General features: G+C 27.4%; 2 protein-coding genes across 2 annotated transcripts in view; one reads left to right on the forward strand and one right to left on the reverse strand.

Annotated features, from left to right (window-relative positions):
* Positions 1 to 850: 850 nt before the first annotated feature.
* On the reverse strand, positions 851 to 10888 carry LOC142331207 (cytoplasmic 60S subunit biogenesis factor ZNF622-like). Its single transcript, XM_075376943.1, has 3 exons — positions 9626 to 10888; positions 4204 to 4314; positions 851 to 1074 (listed from the first exon to the last, which is right to left on the reverse strand). Exons 1-3 carry the CDS (start codon positions 10582 to 10584, stop codon positions 963 to 965), a joined length of 1182 nt encoding a protein of 393 aa, XP_075233058.1. The 5' UTR covers positions 10585 to 10888; the 3' UTR covers positions 851 to 962.
* A 543-nt stretch (positions 10889 to 11431) lies between these two features.
* Positions 11432 to 20743, forward strand: part of eIF5 (eukaryotic translation initiation factor 5) — an 80936-nt gene continuing 71624 nt past the window's right edge. The window contains exons 1-2 of the mRNA XM_075376942.1: positions 11432 to 11539; positions 11656 to 11782. The gene's annotated coding sequence lies outside the window, so the exon portion shown is untranslated. The remainder of the gene's footprint in view (positions 11540 to 11655; positions 11783 to 20743) is intronic.

The following is a 20743-nucleotide window of genomic DNA, read 5'->3' on the forward strand; positions in this document are numbered from 1 at the left end:
ATCCCATAATATAATAAAATAAAGTAACAATATAATATCAGATTTTAGGGCTCCCTTAAAAAGACAGTACAAGTTTAAAACTACAAGAATGGGCTACCAGACTATTGTTTCAGCTCATAAAAAGAACGATAATTATGATTCACGATTGATATTTATTAAATTAAAAATATTAACTTATCCACAATTCAAATTTATGAATATGCAATCTTTTTTATTAGTCACTCACGCTTAAAAAAATTACATCATCCCCAATCAAATTAGACAACAAAACTGGTTTTACTCAATGCAATACTTCAGTATTACACTAATCAAGTGTATCAAATCAGACCCACATTTTTTTTTCTGAATATTTTGACCTTTTTCACAATTGTTAATATTTAAAAACCAATGGCATATTGGTGCATTATTACAACCCAAAAGAAAATTGGTCAAGCATTGAATGCTGGCATTATGATTTGCTAAAATCAAAAAAATTCAAAGCACAATCCTCTGAAAAAAATTCTCATGAAAGTATTCTGCAATTTTGAGATATGTGTATGTGACTAACTAAATGCTGGATTGACTGTAAATTCTGTGCAACACAGAAATGTAAAAATATTTAAGGAAACTTGTGTGTTATGTTTAACAATATATTTAACAATGTGTTAAATTAACAGTAGAGCCAATAAAAGTATGATTGACTGTGCATTACATTTCAGCCATCCTTTGTATGTAAATAGGACTCTTAGTAACTGCAATTTTAGGTGTCTATAAGGTATTTGATTCCATCATCAACAAACACAGTGGAAGGTGAATACTGAATAACAAAACAATTTAAAAAATTGCAAGGTAAGTAACAAAAACACTAATACAGAATTTATTTCATCATATATTTGAATACAATTTGTCACATTTTATACATTAATAAATAATAAATTGTTCTATGAATAAGTTTGTAACAAAATGTATAATGTGATATATTTTTAATAGTTAACTTGATGACGGAAATGTTTTTGAAATTTATTAGCTTTTATTCCCATTCTCAATGAGAATTTCTTTTGAATCCTTTTCATGTAATTTATGTCTTTTGCTTTCCTGTAAATAAAAAATAAACAAAAAATATAATTAAAATGTTATGAGTACATTTTTATTTAAAATTCTCTACTTAATAGTCCTCTGCATAGCTACCTCACCTCATAAATATACGTTTTATATTTATGAGGTATATTTATTTATATTTATCTTAATAAAATTACTAATAGAAGAACTGTTTAAAATTTTAATACTCAGGAAAGATGGTAAATGAAAAAAAATTAAAATTAAATTAATGTGAATTTAATCAGTCTAATTCAATAATTCTAAAAATCTATTCTTTATTAATAGCTTACAATGAATAAAATTCATAGGCATATATTTACTCAAAGTGAATTCTTTAAACATATTTCTAAAAATTACCATATATACAAATGTATATAAAAACTTGATACAAACCTTGCTTATATAAATTTTTTATTTTTAAAATCTCTTTAAGCAATGTTTATGGAACTGTTACTTATATAACTATGTTTTTTTAAATCTACATTATTTTATGTTGAATAATATGCCGCCTTGGTTCAATACCTTAGTGAGGTTTAATTATTCTAAATATTTTATTATTCACTGGTTCATTCAAATAAATAAAAGTCTTAACTTCATTTATAATATAAATTATTTTGTGTGTGAACCATTTTATTGTAGTAATTTGTGGAACATTAAAATTCTTGAAAATTTTTAGATTATATCTGTGATTCTGGAAGAACAAAATGATGGTTCTACAAAATTGTAGATTATATCACATATAATCTACAAAATGATGAATCTTCAAAGTTTTAGATTTTATCTGTAGTTCTTGAAGACCAGAAATGATGATTCTTCAAAAATTCAGATTATATCTGCGGCTGGAGGACCAAAAATGTTGAATAATATGCCGTCTTGGTTCAACACCTCGATTAAGTTTAATTATTCTAAATATTTAATAAGTTTAGATTTCATTTATAAAAAAAATTATTTTTATTATACTTTGAGCTTCATTATTGTATCAATTAATTATACATTCGTAACAAACACAAGTGGAGTCTTTGCAGAATGGAACTAGACTGACTAAAAATAGGCCATTAGACCAATTCAATTAATAAGAGTAAGAAAAAAGTAAGAATCTATAAAGAGTAAGAAAAAAGTGAAAATTCTTATTTTAAAATTTAAAAGTCCTCCTTTAACAAAATTACAAGTTCCTCCTTTTAATAAAATTGGAGCAAATTAAATCCGAGCCTTAACACCCTATATGGTCACACAATGATGTGTATAAAATTGTTACTGTATAACAATAATTCACAATTATTGCTGTGATCTCCATACATTGGCAAAGCTCCCCACACAGTTGGGAAAAATATGTAGAACTTCAGGGAGACCATACATTAAAGCAGTAAATATGATTTGTGTGTTTTTCAATCTGTACTACTAATAAATGTTAAAATTAAAAGCCTGGTTTATGTTTGTCTGACCTAGTATGTGTTATATTTAATATGCGATATTCCTTAACATCTAATTTTGATTTTTACAACAGTAAACAATCCAACACAACAATACTGTGCATAGCTCAAAATCAGTTAAGTTTGTGTGGTGAAGTTTACTTAATTTGTTTTTTCACACTCTTCAATATTAATTTTGATAAATTTATTGTATTTTTAAAGTATTATTTTTTTAGATCTTAGAACATAAGCAGAGAAATGCCAGTAAAGTAATGGTTTTAATGAGATAAAAAACTGCACATGTCAAATACTATACAATTTCACTTTGTTATAAATTAGGCATGTGGAAGAAAGTTATATCATTATTATATATACACTGCTGCAAATCCTCATTACATAAACATTTTATTACGTTGAAAAGAAAAGAAAATATTTCCTTAGATTTACAGATGTTTGAGTGTATATTTAGATCTATAATTTATATTCTTTATTAATCTTGTAGTTAATTCTATGCTTTAATGAATTATTAATATCAATTATATTTTCTTATACAGAGTATAATAATCATATTATAAACGTATATTTTATGTATTATGATTGTATTATACAAGTAAAACTAAAGAACTGAAATATTTATTTCTGGAGCTAGTTTAGTAAGGTTGATCAAACTGATCTATATGCAGTGGGAATTATTTAACTGGAAATTTAAATTAGCCAAAAAAAACATTAAAAAAACTGTGATTTTAACAGTTGCTTATATTGCATAAATGGTGGTTGTGAACAGTGTTTAAAGTTGGAGTTTGGAGTATTTTCATCTATTTTCTTAGGGAGGAATTCCTTTATTTAGAGGTGGTGTTTTAATTTTGGTTTATCCTAATTTGTTCTTTTTTCTTCTTTTTTTTTATGTATTGGTAGGGTTAGTTTATTTTAATTATACATTATTCAATGGATTATGAATCATTGTGTTGGTTGTGTCAAGTTTTTTTATAAAAAGTAAATCAATTGCAACAAAAACACAATTTAAAATGCATTTTATTAGTCGTAGTTCAAATAGTTATAATTCAGTATTTTTATGGATATAATCTACTTGATTATTACTAAGTGTCAAACTACTCAAAACATTCTTCATGTGCTGGAATCAGTCAATCAGTTCTAGACACTTATTTAAAATTCAAGCTCAGACCCTTAAATTAACAGAGCCTAGAGTTTAGCATAAGTTTAACGATTTGAAACTTCACCAATATAAAATAACAACCACACAAGAATTAAGTTACAGAGGTAAAAATAATTATTTAGATTTTTGCAGACATTTTTCTGCAAGAAAGAAAAATATCTTTCTGAAAGATATTTCAGATATATCTAAAACACTTTTTATGGCTGATGAAGTTCACTCATTATTACGTTAATGGGAAGTTTCCAGATAATCTTATCTGCATTATTATTATTATCTAATATTTCATGATTGGTAGGGATATAGGGAGCAAGCTAATCCTTAAATATGGCTTTTTTCAATAGGTATAACTCAGAAGTCGAATTTTTCCACCAGATCTCACACAATAAAGAACAGTCACAAAATTAACAATATCATACCTGATGAAGTAAAAGGTTTACAAGTACATTTTTAAAATGTTAACATAAATATTGTTTAGTACAATGATTTCTAATCAACTTTCCTAACATTTATGCACATATCTGATAAAAATGACAGTATACAGACCTGGCAGCAGCTTCTTTTTCAGTTTCTTTCCATCCAATTGCTCTGTATTGTGCAATTACACGATTTATCTTCTTATACGGTACAACAACTCTGTTCGGATCAAAATTTTGCCTAAAAAAAAAAGAATAAAACAACTATTATTTCTGATCTAAAAAATTAATTTTTTTTTTTTAAATTTAACACATTTATTGGAATTGTAATAAATTAGCTAAAGGTTTAATTACGTTAGTGTTGCTTTAGAAATTTTTAAGCAAAACTTATGTCGAAAATTATTTAACACTATAATTTCATATCTTCTATGATGACAAAACTGAACCAAATTTTATAAATACATTCTTTAATAGCTTAGAATAAAAATTATCAGTCACCTTCAGGGACTGATGTTGCTGTTTTTATCCAGATATCAGTTGTTCTAATAGCTGGCAGTTTTTTTTTAATCAGGCAGATAACTGTTCAGAATGTAGTAAAAGGGTATGTTGGATTGAATTGCGTCTGTTATTTTAGAATATAATGTGTGTTTATATATTTCATAGTGTTCAAGTTGTCAAGATGTGATCCTTCTTTTTATGTATACCTTATAGAATTTGTGTCTATGAGGTGGCTGGCAAATGCTGTCTGTATATTTCTATGGGTGGCTTTTAACTGTTTATATTTTTGTTTGAAAGTGCATCCTGTTGGACTGATGTAGAACACTGTAGAGTTGAAGCAGTTTCGTTAATACATTCAGGAGTATTAAATTTGTTTAGCGTTTGTACTTTTGTAAGTAATGATTGCTGTTTTGAAGGCCATAGTGAATTCAAAATTTTTAAATTTGTGAGGTATTTTCTCTGAGTCTTTATTTGTGAAATATTTTTAGCTGAATTTATACAATCTTGTGTTGAAGTGTGTCAATGAGTATGCTGTCATATCTGTTTGTAGTGCTAAGTATTCTACAATGTTGAGCTCTGTGTGGTCTTCAGATGATATTGGTATGTTAAGTAATCCTTGAATAATCACTTCAAAAAGATGGGTAGTTTAGGGTGAGGTCAGGTGATTTAAGGTATTCTGAATGACGGTGTCTAATATTGTTGGTTTTCTGCATGGTTTAAAAGTATTTTTTTGTTACTTTATTTCTGTAATGATAGGGTAAATATATCTATTTGTTTATACTGTGTTCATATTTAGCTCTAAGATTTAATTTGGTCTGCATTTTGTTTATATATATTAATAATAGTTATTCACACTGCCTTGTACATCTTAGTACAACAAGATTGTCAAGGTATCTGTGCCAGTGTATTATTTTGTGAGCACGTTTATTGTTGGCGTGTGTGTGTATATGCACACACACATTTACTCTATATATTGTAGAATCCACAATCGAGCTTCATGGTGAATTAATTATTCCTCAAACAAAAACGGCGCAGAAATAAAAGAAAAAATTGGAGAACCTATAAGAAAGCAATCAATGTTATAATATTTGTATTGAAGGGTAAATAATTTTTTGTTTTGTAATAACATTTAGAATGTCTATTATTTCTAGGATTTTGTAACAGTAATTTGTAATCTTTAATGTTACATAATTTATGTATTTGAAATTGCATTTAATAATTAGTGTTTCTGTTACTGATATGTTAGTATACATGTTTGATGAGTCATACTAATGTTAAATTAGGGGGTATATTCATGTGTTTTTTAATTTTTTTTTTTATGGTTCCATGCTGTTTTTTATCTACATGTTACAACTTTGGTCTATATTTGCAAGCATACAGAAATGTTGGGTACATGTAATTTTGGAAAGTCCTGAAGGTCCAAAATCAAAATAATTAATATTTTTAAATTTTGCTTTCTCACAATTTTATCTCTCTGATACATTTAAAATAAATAATTATTTCAGCTTAATAAATAAATAACATGAGATGCAATATTTTAAAACTAACCTTTGTGATTTTTTTTTTTTTTGTCTTCAGTCATTTGACTGGTTTGATGCAGCTCTCCAAGATTCCCTATCTAGTGCTAGTCGTTTCATTTCAGTATACCCTCTACATCCTACATCCCCAACAATTTGTTTTACATACTCCAAACGTGGCCTGCCTACACAATTTTTCCCTTCTACCTGTCCTTCCAATATTAAAGCGACTATTCCAGGATGCCTTAGTATGTGGCCTATAAGTCTGTCTCTTCTTTTAACTATATTTTTCCAAATGCTTCTTTCTTCATCTATTTGCCGCAATACCTCTTCATTTGTCACTTTATCCACCCATCTGATTTTTAACATTCTCCTATAGCACCACATTTCAAAAGCTTCTAATCTTTTCTTCTCAGATACTCCGATTGTCCAAGTTTCACTTCCATATAAAGCGACACTCCAAACATACACTTTCAAAAATCTTTTCCTGACATTTAAATTAATTTTTGATGTAAACAAATTATATTTCTTACTGAAGGCTCGTTTAGCTTGTGCTATTCGGCATTTTATATCGCTCCTGCTACGTCCATCTTTAGTAATTTTACTTCCAAAATAACAAAATTCTTCTACCTCCATAATCTTTTCTCCTCCTATTTTCACATTCAGCGGTCCATCTTTGTTATTTCTACTACATTTCATTACTTTTGTTTTGTTCTTGTTTATTTTCATGCGATAGTTCTTGCGTAGGACTTCATCTATGCCGTTCATTGTTTCTTCTAAATCCTTTTTACTCTCGGCTAGAATTACTATATCATCAGCAAATCGTAGCATCTTTATCTTTTCACCTTGTACTGTTACTCCGAATCTAAATTGTTCTTTAGCATCATTAACTGCTAGTTCCATGTAAAGATTAAAAAGTAACGGAGATAGGGAACATCCTTGTCGGACTCCCTTTCTTATTAGGGCTTCTTTCTTATGTTCTTCAATTGTTATTGTTGCTGTTTGGTTCCTGTACATGTTAGCAATTGTTCTTCTATCTCTGTATTTGAACCCTAATTTTTTTAAAATGCTGAACATTTTATTCCAGTCTACGTTATCGAAAGCCTTTTCTAGGTCTATAAACGCCAAGTATGTTGGTTTGTTTTTCTTTAATCTTCCTTCTACTATTAATCTGAGGCCTAAAATTGCTTCCCTTGTCCCTATACTTTTCCTGAAACCAAATTGGTCTTCTCCTAACACTTCTTCCACTCTCCTCTCAATTCTTCTGTATAAAATTCTAGTTAAGATTTTTGATGCATGACTAGTTAAACTAATTGTTCTGTATTCTTCACATTTATCTGCCCCTGCTTTCTTTGGTATCATAACTATAACACTTTTTTTGAAGTCTGATGGAAATTCCCCATTTTCATAAATATTACACACCAGTTTGTATAATCTATCAATCGCTTCCTCACCTGCACTGCGCAGTAATTCTACAGGTATTCCGTCTATTCCAGGAGCCTTTGTGATAAAAAATCAAAATTACCTTATGCTAAAATAAATGTGAAATGTTAAGTATAAAAAGTCTCAAGCTTCCAATATAAAGGATTTAGTTTCCAAATTAATTTGGCATTTTATAAGTTACCAGTTCAATGTCATGTATAAAAATATATACATAAATTTAACAAATTTGTTCATCAGAACTTCAATCTTTATATTTAATTCATAACACTGAATTTTTAACAAAATCAACTTAGATTCAGCTAGAATGTGTTACTTCTATAAAATTGTAGCGGTAGAGATGTCATATCATCATAAAAATTATTAATTTGAGATTTGGAAGATAGGTTTAAAACAATGGAATGAATAACACTTTAAACATTTTTAAACAATCTTATTATGGATTTCATGAGTTAAAAGCCAAAAATTCAATTGTTCTAAACTTCTTTTAACAAAGTTCTAAGATAAGGTTCTTTTTATAGATTTACCTTAAAAAATATCTCTCAAATAAAATACCTGATAATATTTTAAAGATAATTAATAAAAAAAAACTGAACTGTTTATATCTTTATATATTATAAAAATCAGAAGTTCATTTTCATATATGTTAAACAACTTAAATAAAGATCAATTATAGTTTTTTTGTGAAAAATAAATGATAAATAAAAAAACATTTTTATACTAGCATGTTGATGACATGAAGCTCCTGTACAAAGGGAATATAAGATAATGTCATGTATTCCTCATAATCATCAAAAAAATAACCTTCCAAGCAACAGTTCTCAGAAAAGTAGTATGATAACAACTTAGCTTCCTTGACTTTGGCATATCCATAACAGACTAAGACTACTTGAAACCGCAATATATTTAACACTATATTTAAAACAACTACCCCAGCATGAATATGCCGCCTTTTTTGCATACATGTTACATCACCAAACAATGTTTACTGACTGAATTACCAGTTAGTTATAGATATTATATATGTAAAATGTAGAATGAAAACCCACCTAGCAACATGGAATGTATAACTATCTAACTATCAAAGTTATCTATAAAGTCTAGAAACATTTATTCTTTATTTTTTCAAAATCAAAAACAAAATTGGCACTCTAGAACTGTATGAAGTAAACTATAGAAACTGCATAAAATATTTTACTGGTAAACTGGATGAGCATCATCCCTCAAATACACAAAAACAAAAACACATAAAAGCACAAAACAATAAAATATTCTTTACAAATCACCTCAGAAATAAAACTGTACACATATATACATTTATGAGTATATGAATATTTTACATATGCAGATAAAAGGTCAGTTGTACCATCCTCAAAGTAATATGTAATTTAAATGACACTAACACAAAGAAAAAAAGAGATGCATTATATTAACTGATTATGGCTAACCTAATAAATTCAAAATGGGAGACAATATGATTTTAACAGACATGGCACTGGTTCACACTATGATATATCATGGTAGATATGCTTAAGATCACGAAAACACAAGATCTAAATGCCAGAAAGCAAGTTTGAAAAGTGGATGTTGACCTGTGCAACATCTAAAACTCTAACACTAACCTTTACACATAATGGATTTGCTAAACAGGTCACCATAATTCGCAAAACTGACTGGTAATTAACTAGAGTATTGATAAAGAGGCGCAGACTTTGACCTAGCATGGGTCAAAGTTTACAAACCTGCTTTCCAACATTTAGATCTTTGTTTTACTGATCCTACGCATATCTACTACAGTATATTAAAATACAAACAATGCTGAAGTTGATCAAGTAATTTTTCAAAATTAACATCCACATAATTATAAACAAAAACATATTCTGAAAACAAAATTTCTCCATATTTTCAAGTAAGCTGTTAACATTCTAATCAGATTTGTAAGGTAGCGTTATGTTAATCAGTGATAAAAAAAATCTGAAGCCATATGCAATTGGTTAAATTCATTATCAGTAAGACTGTGAATAGTATAATATGAAAGAACTAATTTTAAATGTCTTATAAAATATACCAAACAAAATTTAGTAAAACCAATTGTACCTGTAATATCGCATCAAAGAACGATGGCCAATAGTTGCACCTGAAGGTAGGATCAGTTGAAAATCTGTTTCTTCTAATAGATTTAAGTCAACTTCATCATCATCATCATCATTAGACAATAAATTATGATCTGGATAACTGCTTCTATAATCATAAAAATCTGCATACTCTATTAAGGCTTCGCCTTCATGTAACATCTTGCAGTGACCTTTATCCAACATATGATTTTGTGCAGCTTCCATCGAGTGAAATGTTCTACCGTGATCATTACACCATAAACATAAAAATCCTTGACAAACTTTCTCACCTAAGTATAACAACAGTCCTTTTAAGTCGGTGACATAATCTGCATCTGGGATGAAAAATGAATGCGTAACAGACATATGTTTTAAATTTTTCATGAATGCAGCACTATGATGGGAACAAAATAGACAATTATTATTTAAAATAGGATTATTATCACTTATATCTTCATCCCACTCATCAGAATCAACCTCTTCTATTTCAGAATCATCTGTTTCATAACTACTAAGAGAGTCTTTTCGATCATAATTGGTTTTAACAACTTTTCCTGTGCTAGGACAACAGATTTCAGTTACATCTAAATTTTCAGGTTTTTCAACCTGATTATCCGATCCATCAGATGTATTAACAGAATTACTTCTTTCAATCAAACTATCTTTATGCTTTTTAGAATTTAGATGATTACTAAAAGCCTTTTCTGACTGGAATGATTTACTACATACTTTGCAATAAATAGCCAACTTCTGTTCATTTAACGCATCTTGTTCTCGCTGTTTCAAAACTTTTATCTGAAAATCCTCTGCAGTTACAGGAGGTAATTCTGCAACTTTTCTTTTTAGATTGTATCTGTGCCAATCTGTTTTGTAATGTTGTCTTTGTATTTCACCATTATTAAAAACTACTCTACAAGCAATACATGTATATTTTGAATTCATTTACGGTCGAACTTCCTAATGATAGTGATACTCACGAAAAACAATAAACGCAAAAGAAAAAATTCGATACAAAACACTTTCAAATACTTTCACACGTTTTACAACATAACCTCAAATTTAGCAACAGCCTTTATAATATTAGGTTGTTGTAATGGTATGTCATCAGTCGGAAGGTTAATGTAACATTTTCATTGAGCAAACAAAGGCCAAAAAGGAATTTGCAACATTTCACTTTCAACAGTGATACTTACGAAAATTAAATAGTTACTATAAATATGTTGAATTTATAGTATACCTTTAAGTAAAGAAGCTTAAATGGAATAGAGTATTGTTATACAGCGCTAAGAGTGGTACGTTTTACAAGTTTCGCGCAAATTTTCTAGACTTTTTACCACTAGAAGCAGTAATTTTCAAGAATATTTTGCTTACAGATTATTTATTTTGTTAATAATAGGACAAGTTTAAAGTAAAATGTTATTTTAATTATAAAAAGTTAATTATGATGATAAATAAAACTTACCACTGGTATAAGTAAATTACCAGAGGGTAGTTTTAAGAATTAATCTAAAGAAGGAATTAGTGAAATATACATTTTTCATTTAAAATAGTAAAGTATTTGAACATTATCTTATTCTTACTACATTAGATAAGCATTTGTTTGAACAAATATTCGGGCAAATAATATACATTTTGTAATATATAAACATATTACTGGTATATATATATATATATCAGTATTTTATTGTTTTATAGAATAATATAATCTTTTACAATGAATAAAGACAGTAATTTAGTTTTGAGGGATAAAAGTATTAATTAAATTTTTTTATTTGTTTAAACATACTGCGATTGGGTTGCATATCTTGTATAGACCGCGTGCACTTCCGTTTGGAAGTAATTGTTCATTACGTGATATCTGGCAAAGCGATTGTGGTTTCTTTCCTTTTATTGGAATGTAAGTCTCGTTTCATGTTTTTACTTTTGACTTGATTTTTGTTGTTGAAAAAGTTAAATATTTATTTTTCTCGTATTATTTTTGTAATTATTATGTTTCATCTTTTATTTTTACAGAGTTGGTGGGTCGTAAAGATTCCACCAGTTGAGACTAGCATCTGCTGTTCACCGTATTTTTGTCCTGCAATTTTGCTACCGTCCCGAAGGGCGTTACCATTTTATATGACTTTTCTTAGCTACAAAGGTAAGATGAATCAGTTTTTTATGGGTTTTTAAATTAATGGTTTGTGTAATATATTTCTACATTTATCCCCCTCCACTTAGTTTTGTAACTTAACTTGGGCAAGTTGTAATCTAGCCTGTCAGCATGTCTAGAACATTTTGCTATTTATAGATCGGTATGGTATAATTGAATTACAGAAATGAATTCTAACCGTACTATTAATTAAGAGAGGCAGCAATACTTTTTCATGCCAATAGACGTGAAATCTGTAACGTCGACGAGTGTAATTTTTATTTCGTTTAGAAATTATATATTTCATTAAAAATTATAATCTTGTCAGTTTATTAAATTTGAATGTGATCATGTATTAATAACACAAGTTTCAATGTGATATTACCATTAAATGAAAACACTGTATCTTCGAAGTTATCTGACAATGTCACTGAAGTGTCATTCATTATAAAGTTCTAGTTATTTCCCTTTAGCATTCTTTTTTCTCCTATGCAGTTAACTACATTCATGTATGGATAATTCTGTGAAAATGTGGTTGTTTTGGTTGGTGTCCATTCTCAATCTGCTCTTTCTAATTAACGCCTTGTTGATATTTTTTATGAATAATTTGAGCTTGTGTTTTATTTCTTAAAAATTTCGTAAGAGAAGACAATTTATTGCACTCTTATTTGAAATTTAATACATTTATTTGAAAAGCTTGTGGAGTATTTATTGTGTTAAGTTATTAGTGACATTAAATCTTTTGTATCATTTTTTTATAAAAATTTTGTTTGGCATTTATCTATAATTATTAGTTTACCTTTAACTGTGCTTATTTAATGTTTTACATAGTTATAAGTAATAAATTATAAAATGAGTAACTAGAGTGTAGCAAATACCTTTATCAGCAGCTATAAGGCAACTTGCTTTAAAAAGTGGAATTGTATGTACATATTAAAATCTTAGAGGTCATCATTTATATACAGTTTTTTTTAAATCTTCCTAAAACCTTAACAGTAATTGCTATAAATTTAAAAATATTTTTCTATTCTTTAAATTTTGATTAATTGAAGTATCTGTTAAATTGAAATAACCACCCACAGCTTATTAGGGTATATATACTGACTTCAAATAAACTGAAATATAAACAAAATAAGAAAGAGTGCTATTTATGTTGTATTTCACTTTTTTTTAATTTAAAGTTGAAAAAATACTAAATAGAACTGTCTTAAATATTTTTATTCAGGGCTGTGTGATAATCTGTGTTCATTTGTTTTCAAGTATTCAAGTAATTGTTTCAATTTTTCTTGTAATTTTAAATTCCTGTCTGTAATGCCAGGAATATGTTTTACAATTTTACTTTAAATTTGACTAATTTTTATACATTGATACTTTAATATTAGAATGATAGGCTGCACCATTTCATTTTGCTAATTATTGGTATTATTAATTTTAAACTAATTATTTGTGTTGCTATAATTGTTGGAATAATTTTAAATACAACAGTGGTCGAAAAACAAAAATAGCATTCTAGAAATGTGATAAAAGAGAGTGAGCATGAACTAAAAATAATATACCCTAAGTTATCCTTTTAAAAATAATTAAATGAGAATATATAAGTAACTGTATGTCACAAAGATAAACACGAAAAAAGATAAAAATTCTACTTGTGTACTTAACTGAACCCCTGGAAGAAGTTTTTGAAAATAAAAAGTAATTAATTTGGGTCAAATTGAGAATTTCATTAATTTGAGGTTTTTTAGAAAATGCACCTGTTTCTAGACTCAAGAATCCTCTGTTAAGAAAGAAGCCAGTTCATAGATAATACTGGGAGAGTCATGACATGGTGGATGTGTTGTTTTGCTAAAATGGTGTTATTTGTTTTTTCCTGGGTGTAAAGTGCTTTACACCTTCAAAGTTAATGTGCTGTAAGAAACAAGTTGCAAAATACATTAGAAACAGAAATTTGTTACGCATTTTGGTAATATTAATATAGAAATAACATATTTGACAATTTTTATAAGCATTTATGGATTTTATGAAATAACTGATTTTTAAGAAAATTTTTGTTTAGAGATTAATATTTTGTGTAGCTTTTACAAAGCTTGCTTTGGGAATAAAAATATTAAGAAACACGTTGCATAAATCTTTTGAAAATATTGATAACTTTCCCCTGTATACTGCAATTAAAATGAAGTAAACTATTTTGTGGCTTAATAGAATTATATGCTAGAAAAAAATTTAACAACTAAAATTTTGTAGGAATTAAAATATCTAGAAAAGAAAATCTAATATTTTAAAATGTTAATTACGATTCATCATGAATGGCTCTTAAAAAGAAAATGATGTTTAATGGTGCCATAAACTATATTAAAAAGTTACTTAATAACTAAAGTTCATTCAGTAAAAAGTTTAAATTAGTAAAAGAATATCTTTGCATTTACAAAAAAAACGAATTTCCCATAAACATTACTCAGGATATTTTATAACTGATTTTTAAACTAGTAATAGGACCACTCTTTGGAACTAATTGCAATTTATTAAATATAATGACATTTGACGTTTTAGTTACGACTGTGTAATTGAACAAATTAGTAGAAAATTAAAGTTAAAATTAAAAATATATTTAATTTATAAATAATTATTGTAATGCAACCCAGTTCATTATTAGTAGTAGTGTCATGAGTGTTACATGTGTATTAGTTAACAGTTGTAACCTAACTACCAATGTGCTGTTTCTTATTGATAATTTAATTATCAATGCCTTCAAACATTTGTATTCATGTAATTAAGGTTTTAAATTACGTAACTGATAGTCAGTCTACAAAAGAATGTGTTGTTAAAATAGCTGTTACTCTATATAGCAATTTATTTTGATTAGATTACTAGTTCATAATTATCTATCCCTGTTAAATAAGCAATATAATATTGCTTATGATTTGATAAGAATTTATTTTCCTTGGAAAAATACAACATTTGAATCTCCAATTAAAATCATCTTGAAGTTTGTTTTATAGAAACATTTTTTCTCCAAACTAAAACTTAAAAGTTCTTTCTTTATTTGATGATTGATTGGTGCTTGAAGTTCTTCTTTCCCATTGTAACATATGATTCAGTAATTTTGATCATGCTAGGCATAAATAATTGAAAAAAAAGGAAAAGTTTATTCATTAAGATTAATATGTTCTCCGGGAATTTTTTGTATTCCCGTGAATACTATTTATATGACTTCACTATTAACAAGAAAGTCATAATACATCCAGCAAAACAAATTATACAAATTAAAAATTCTTTTTTCAGTACCCAGCTCTGAATTATGGCATTCTAAAGTTTCTAAAAAACAAAAAAATTTAGGAAAGAGATTTCCTTTTTTTCTTTTAATAGATGCATCTATTACTCATAAGAGGAAAATACTATTTTAATGGTACTCTGTGTGTGAACTAGTTAAGGAATAACAATTTAATTTTAAACCACATGCTAATGAAAGGAATAACAGTTGAATTTTTTTACTGCTTGCTAGTTAAAGGAATAATTTTTATGCGGCATGACCCCATTTTTGCATGTTTGATTTCATGTGAAGAAAATATGTTAGGTGTGTATGGCAAATTAGTCATAAGTATTACATTTTTTAGCATGGTACGGTGCAATTTCAGTATCACTGAAAAATATAAGAAATTTAAGTTTAAGAATGTAGTTCTGCCTCCTGTTTAAAAAAAATAGAAAAAGGATTTTTTCCTTCCTTTAAACTGCTGGAATCTGTTTTAGTCGGTTCTTTCCTTTACAACATTTTTATCATTACTTTATTGATTTAAGTTAAAAAAACTGTTCACATTCCCATTATAATAGAGTTGTGAAACACCACAAAAAAATTCTTTATATTGATCCAAATGAGCTTTTTCTTATATATTTTTTTAAAATTTGATAGTGTTATAAAAAGGATTTTTAAAACACATGGTCATTTTTTAAGTAAGGATACCTAATGTCAATTAAAAGCTTGCGTCCGTTATGATCTGGTAGTTTTATTTATGTTGGCGTGTTAGTTAATGGGTGGTATGTGTTGGAGTAGTGTTCTAATGTTTTAACCTCAAGGATTTTTTTTTATTTATGGTATATGTTGTGTTGTATGTAATTGCTTCGTTATAGATAATTGTAATTTTATATTAAATTCTTATCAGATATTTTCGTTATCTTAAAAATATTTATAACCTTCTGTAAGTTACATAATCATAAAAAATTAACAGATACATTTTGTGCTCTATAATAAATATTCGTAATTTACATTAATAATAATGTAATAGTAATAAACCATAGTAATTATGCTGCTGTACTATTTCATTCGCAATAATTTTTCTCTTTAAAGATTATGCTTTGTGTTAAAATATAATTAATCTTTTAAGAAAAATTAAATTTGTGTTTACATTTCACCGTTGCAATTTTTATTTTATAAACAAATTGTATTGAATTTAATTGGTCTATTTTTTTTTTCATAACAGGTTGGAACAACAAGTTATTGTATGGGACTGGCTGAATGAAAGACCCCCTCCTATTCCAAACCATATTATAATTGAATTTTTCTTCATTCTTTTAACCATCTATCCATCCACTGAAACTGAATGTTACTGAAATTTGAAATTGTTAAATTTAACCTTAACTGAAAGTAAACTAATGTCATGTAAGTCATAACCTTTTATCCATTCCTATCTGTAACCTTAAATGTAGTCTGTGTATGATTTTTTCCTTTTTTTTTACGTTAAAATTTTGAATTTAATTAATTTTGATGTACTTTTATCTCATACTTTATTTTGTTGCTATGTGATCTGTGACAGTAGTTCTGAATAGTAATATTAAATTACAGTACTCTTACTCTGTTCATTAATTTATATAGAAGTTTTTATTTTAAGCCAGTAAAGAAAGAATGTCGATCTGGTGTGTGTGTGTGTGTGTGTGTGTGTGTGCTAACACTATCAAAATATTGACTAGGATTTGTTAGCCAATATTAAATTTATAAGATTCTATCTTGCTTTAATAGTTACTGGATTAATATATTTTACATTATAAGATTAATTTTAATTAAAATAAATTGCATAATATTAAAAACAGAAAAAAATATGGCTCACCTAGAATTTTATGAACATAGATAAAATGATTGTGATAAAGGTAGCTCTATGTTTTCACACAGTTACTTAATATTAAGGTGCTATTGAATAAATGTATGGCATCCTTCAGTTTACATCTAAAGAGATTGAAGTGAATCACTTCCTCTGAATTGTGTTATATTTGTTACTTCCTGTATAATGTGTAATCTCAGTAAATTGTTGCTGTTATTTATAGAAAAAGTATATTTTTACAATTTGTCTTTTCCGTTGACCCTCTCTTTAACTAGCATTGGAATTTGTAAAATGTACATTGCAGATTTAATTTTAGTTATTGATATTCTATGCTTAAACTCAGTCTGTGTATGCTAGAAATTTTTTTTGGTCATTGGCTGCTTTATATTATGATTCAATTAATGTGCTCATGTTATTCAAAAACAAACATAATTAGTTAATAGAATTAATATAAAATAAGTAATAATGGTAAAAAAATCAACCTCTTGATCAGTAAAAAGTAAAATATATTTTGAGTGTTTAGATATTACACCATCATGAGGAGACAGATGTTAAAAATTAAAAATTATTTTATTGCAATCATTGTCAACGGTTTTTGTTTGTTTTTGTCAAAATATTGATTGTGAATGCAATTTCTGACCGTTTCTATTGTGTCCAGCAGAATTTACAATTTATGCAACTTCTGGTTTAATGCAGTTGACTTTGTAAAACTGGGTATTTTACTCTGTTGGATGCTAGGTACATTTTAAAAACTAGTTTAAGAATTTAGAAAATTAAAAACCATTTAAATTTAAATTACACGTGCAAAATAAGTACTGTTTGTGATATTGTTAGATTATTTTAGAATAGATGTTTAACATATTAATCGATAATTTTAGAGTTGTCATTAAACTAGATTTCTAATTATCACAAACTTAGCAAGACATTTACCTGGTAAACTGTTTAAAAACTGCTTTTTAAAACTAATCATTTTTTCAGGCAGTGATTAGCCCAAAAAAAAAATATCTTAATAGCTATTTACTGATTAAATTAAGTTTTATGAAAATGGAATTTTGTCTGTTGAACTACTTGTTTGTCAATAAAGAACAAGATGTTTAAGTTCACATGTGTTTTAATTGTGAAACAGCTGCATAGATAGTTTCAGAAAAATAAACCACTTGTTGAAAATTCCTTTATAACATTTATAAATGAGTAATACATGCTGTAGAAATGATGCAACTTTGATTAATAAACCATATGTTTGTTATCTTTATTTAATGATTATTTGTTATGACGTACTCTTTATGTTGATGAATGAAGTGAGTGGCATTGTTGAATGAATGGTGTATTTTATACATCATATTGTTTGGCAGTTAAAAGAAATAATTGTAATTTAGAGCAAAATTTTATTACACCCGTACAATTGTAAGTAATGCAATTGTCTTTTTATGTCATTTATTTAATGGTGTTCAGTAGTAAATCTGTTGCATAAAAGAATTGAAATTAAACAATAGGTACTTGACTTTTATTGAGCAGATTCCTTTAAGGAAATGTTAGAATTTATTCAATATTTGTATGAGTAATATCTGTTAATGAACTTCTTATAATTGTTTTGAGTCTGAGAATATAAGAATCTCTTAGTTGTGGCTTTGTAGGAATTTCACCTTCTCCATTTGCATTGATGTTTTGAGGCAATAGTGAATCCAAATATGTAAAAACCTTTGCATTTCTGCATCTATAAATGTGTTTGTGGCTTGTCTTGAACTATTTTTTGTAACTATGAAACCACTCAAGATAGGTTACCTGAAAATTTTGGTTTAAACAGAAGATTATTATAATAGTTAAAGGGAAATTAACTTTTTTTTAACTATGATGATCTGTTTTTAGACGAAGAGTTACGCAAAACTTAAAAGAGCCTGTTGTAAAATATCTAATATTTTTCCATTAAAATTAATTATACAAACCTGATTATGATTACAGTAAAAAAAAAAGGTTATTTTAAATAGTTTAAAAATTCATCATTAAAAAGCAATTAAATTTTTAAAAAGTTTTAATTTTAGAATTAAATATTTTTAATAATTAGATTCAATTTCAAATTTGAGGAATAATTTCCTGAAAATTTAATCTGATTAAAAATAGTACTTGAAATCTGAGTAAAAATGAAAGAAGTAAACTTTATAAATGCAATTTATCATTTTGACTGACGTAAAGTATATGAATTCTCTTAAAATTGGGAATTCTGTGTAATGTGTGAACCATTACCAACGTTAATTGTTTGTAATCTACCCACCAACTTTAAAAATCATCATAACATCATCTTTTATGTTTTCCTGTGTTTGATAATTTGTGCAACATGCCAAAGATGAGCTCGTATGTTTTTTCCAGCCTGAAATGGAAATGGTTTTGGCATGTTTTTAATAAGTTATTGTATTGGTTCTTGTTCTTAATGTTCAAATGTATACCTATAGGTATGAGAGGTTAGTCATTTACTCCATTGAGGAATTTTATGTTGTAAGTTTGGGTCCCAATGAATGGTTCACTGGAGATCTGATGCAAGACACTTGTGAAAACTGTATGGCCTTTCCTGAGATAACAGGACTTAAGATGGGCTTAGTATGAATGAAGTGGGTTTCCTTCTTAACAAGCCAAGTATACAACTGCAATCCAGCATGCTAAATCCTCTAATATACAGGTGTTATTAAATTCTATGAGCAACACCTTCACTCTGTTCACTACAGTGAATGTAGATATACTCTCAGATAAACAGATTCTGATAACTCTTATAACTTGGTGGCTTATAACCTCATAATTTATTATATTGATCATGTTCGTATTACTGATGGACCGATAGTGTAAAGCAGCAAGTTAATGTACTCTCTTTGTACACAATTGTATTTTATGTTATGTCTGCTCTGGAGAGGTGCGAATGTATTCTTACTTAGAAAATAAAATTCTTTTTATAAGACCTTAAATTCTTTCCTAAGGTGTATGAAACATGATATTTAAAAAATGCGTTAACTATGTGTGTTTTGTTACAGGGTAATTTATTTAAAATTGTCATCGTTAATTTGACCAGTTTAATTTTAGTTTAATATCAGTTTCATTGTACTGAAAATGATTTTCTGTTTTTAAGTATATAACAAGTTAGTTGTTAATTGAATAAAATTCAGCTGTTGAACAGCAAGATAAAAATATTTTTGCTGTTTATCTATTACTGAGCTTGGCTTTGTTTTACTAGGAAGTGAAGTGGGGTGTGGTGTGGTTGTTATGCTTTGTGCATTTGATTGTCCTGGGGACTTTTTCTATCATATAGAGATTCATTGATTTGCAAGATATTTTACATTCTTAGTATGTGTAACTTTACAGATGTTAAAAGAAATATATAGTGTCCTTTCTTGAGTTAAAATTTTGAAAAAATATATAATAGGACGGTGTGAAAATTGTTCACTGTTGTAATATTACAATTGTTTTATTTTCATTTTCTCTTTCCAGTCTGCAAACTCAAATTTTATTAACCTTTTTTTTTTTTCAACAATTTCTCTTGGAACAGTTTTTTAGGTTGACTGGTATAATTTAGTCATGTGTATGGATACATCACATGAGGATTTTAGATGGTGCATAAGCTTGCTTTTTGCTAATATAACTTCTATTATTCAATTTTATTTGTTCCGATTATCAGTTTTTACAAGTTTTCAGTCTAATCATGTTTCTTAATGAAATAAAATTCTATTTCTGTTAAGGATTTTTATGTGTATATATAATTGTTTATAACTATAGTTAATGACATGAATTCTGCAATTAATTAAATATACAAGCGGTTTCCTGTTTTAGTCACTTTAGTTTATTTCTGTATGTTATCTTGAGTATTTATCTTTCTTGTTTATTTCTGTTAAGATATCTAATT

Source organism: Lycorma delicatula, chromosome 10 (genome assembly GCF_047948215.1).
Source record: "Lycorma delicatula isolate Av1 chromosome 10, ASM4794821v1, whole genome shotgun sequence".
In the NCBI taxonomy this organism is placed as follows: domain Eukaryota; kingdom Metazoa; phylum Arthropoda; class Insecta; order Hemiptera; family Fulgoridae; genus Lycorma; species Lycorma delicatula.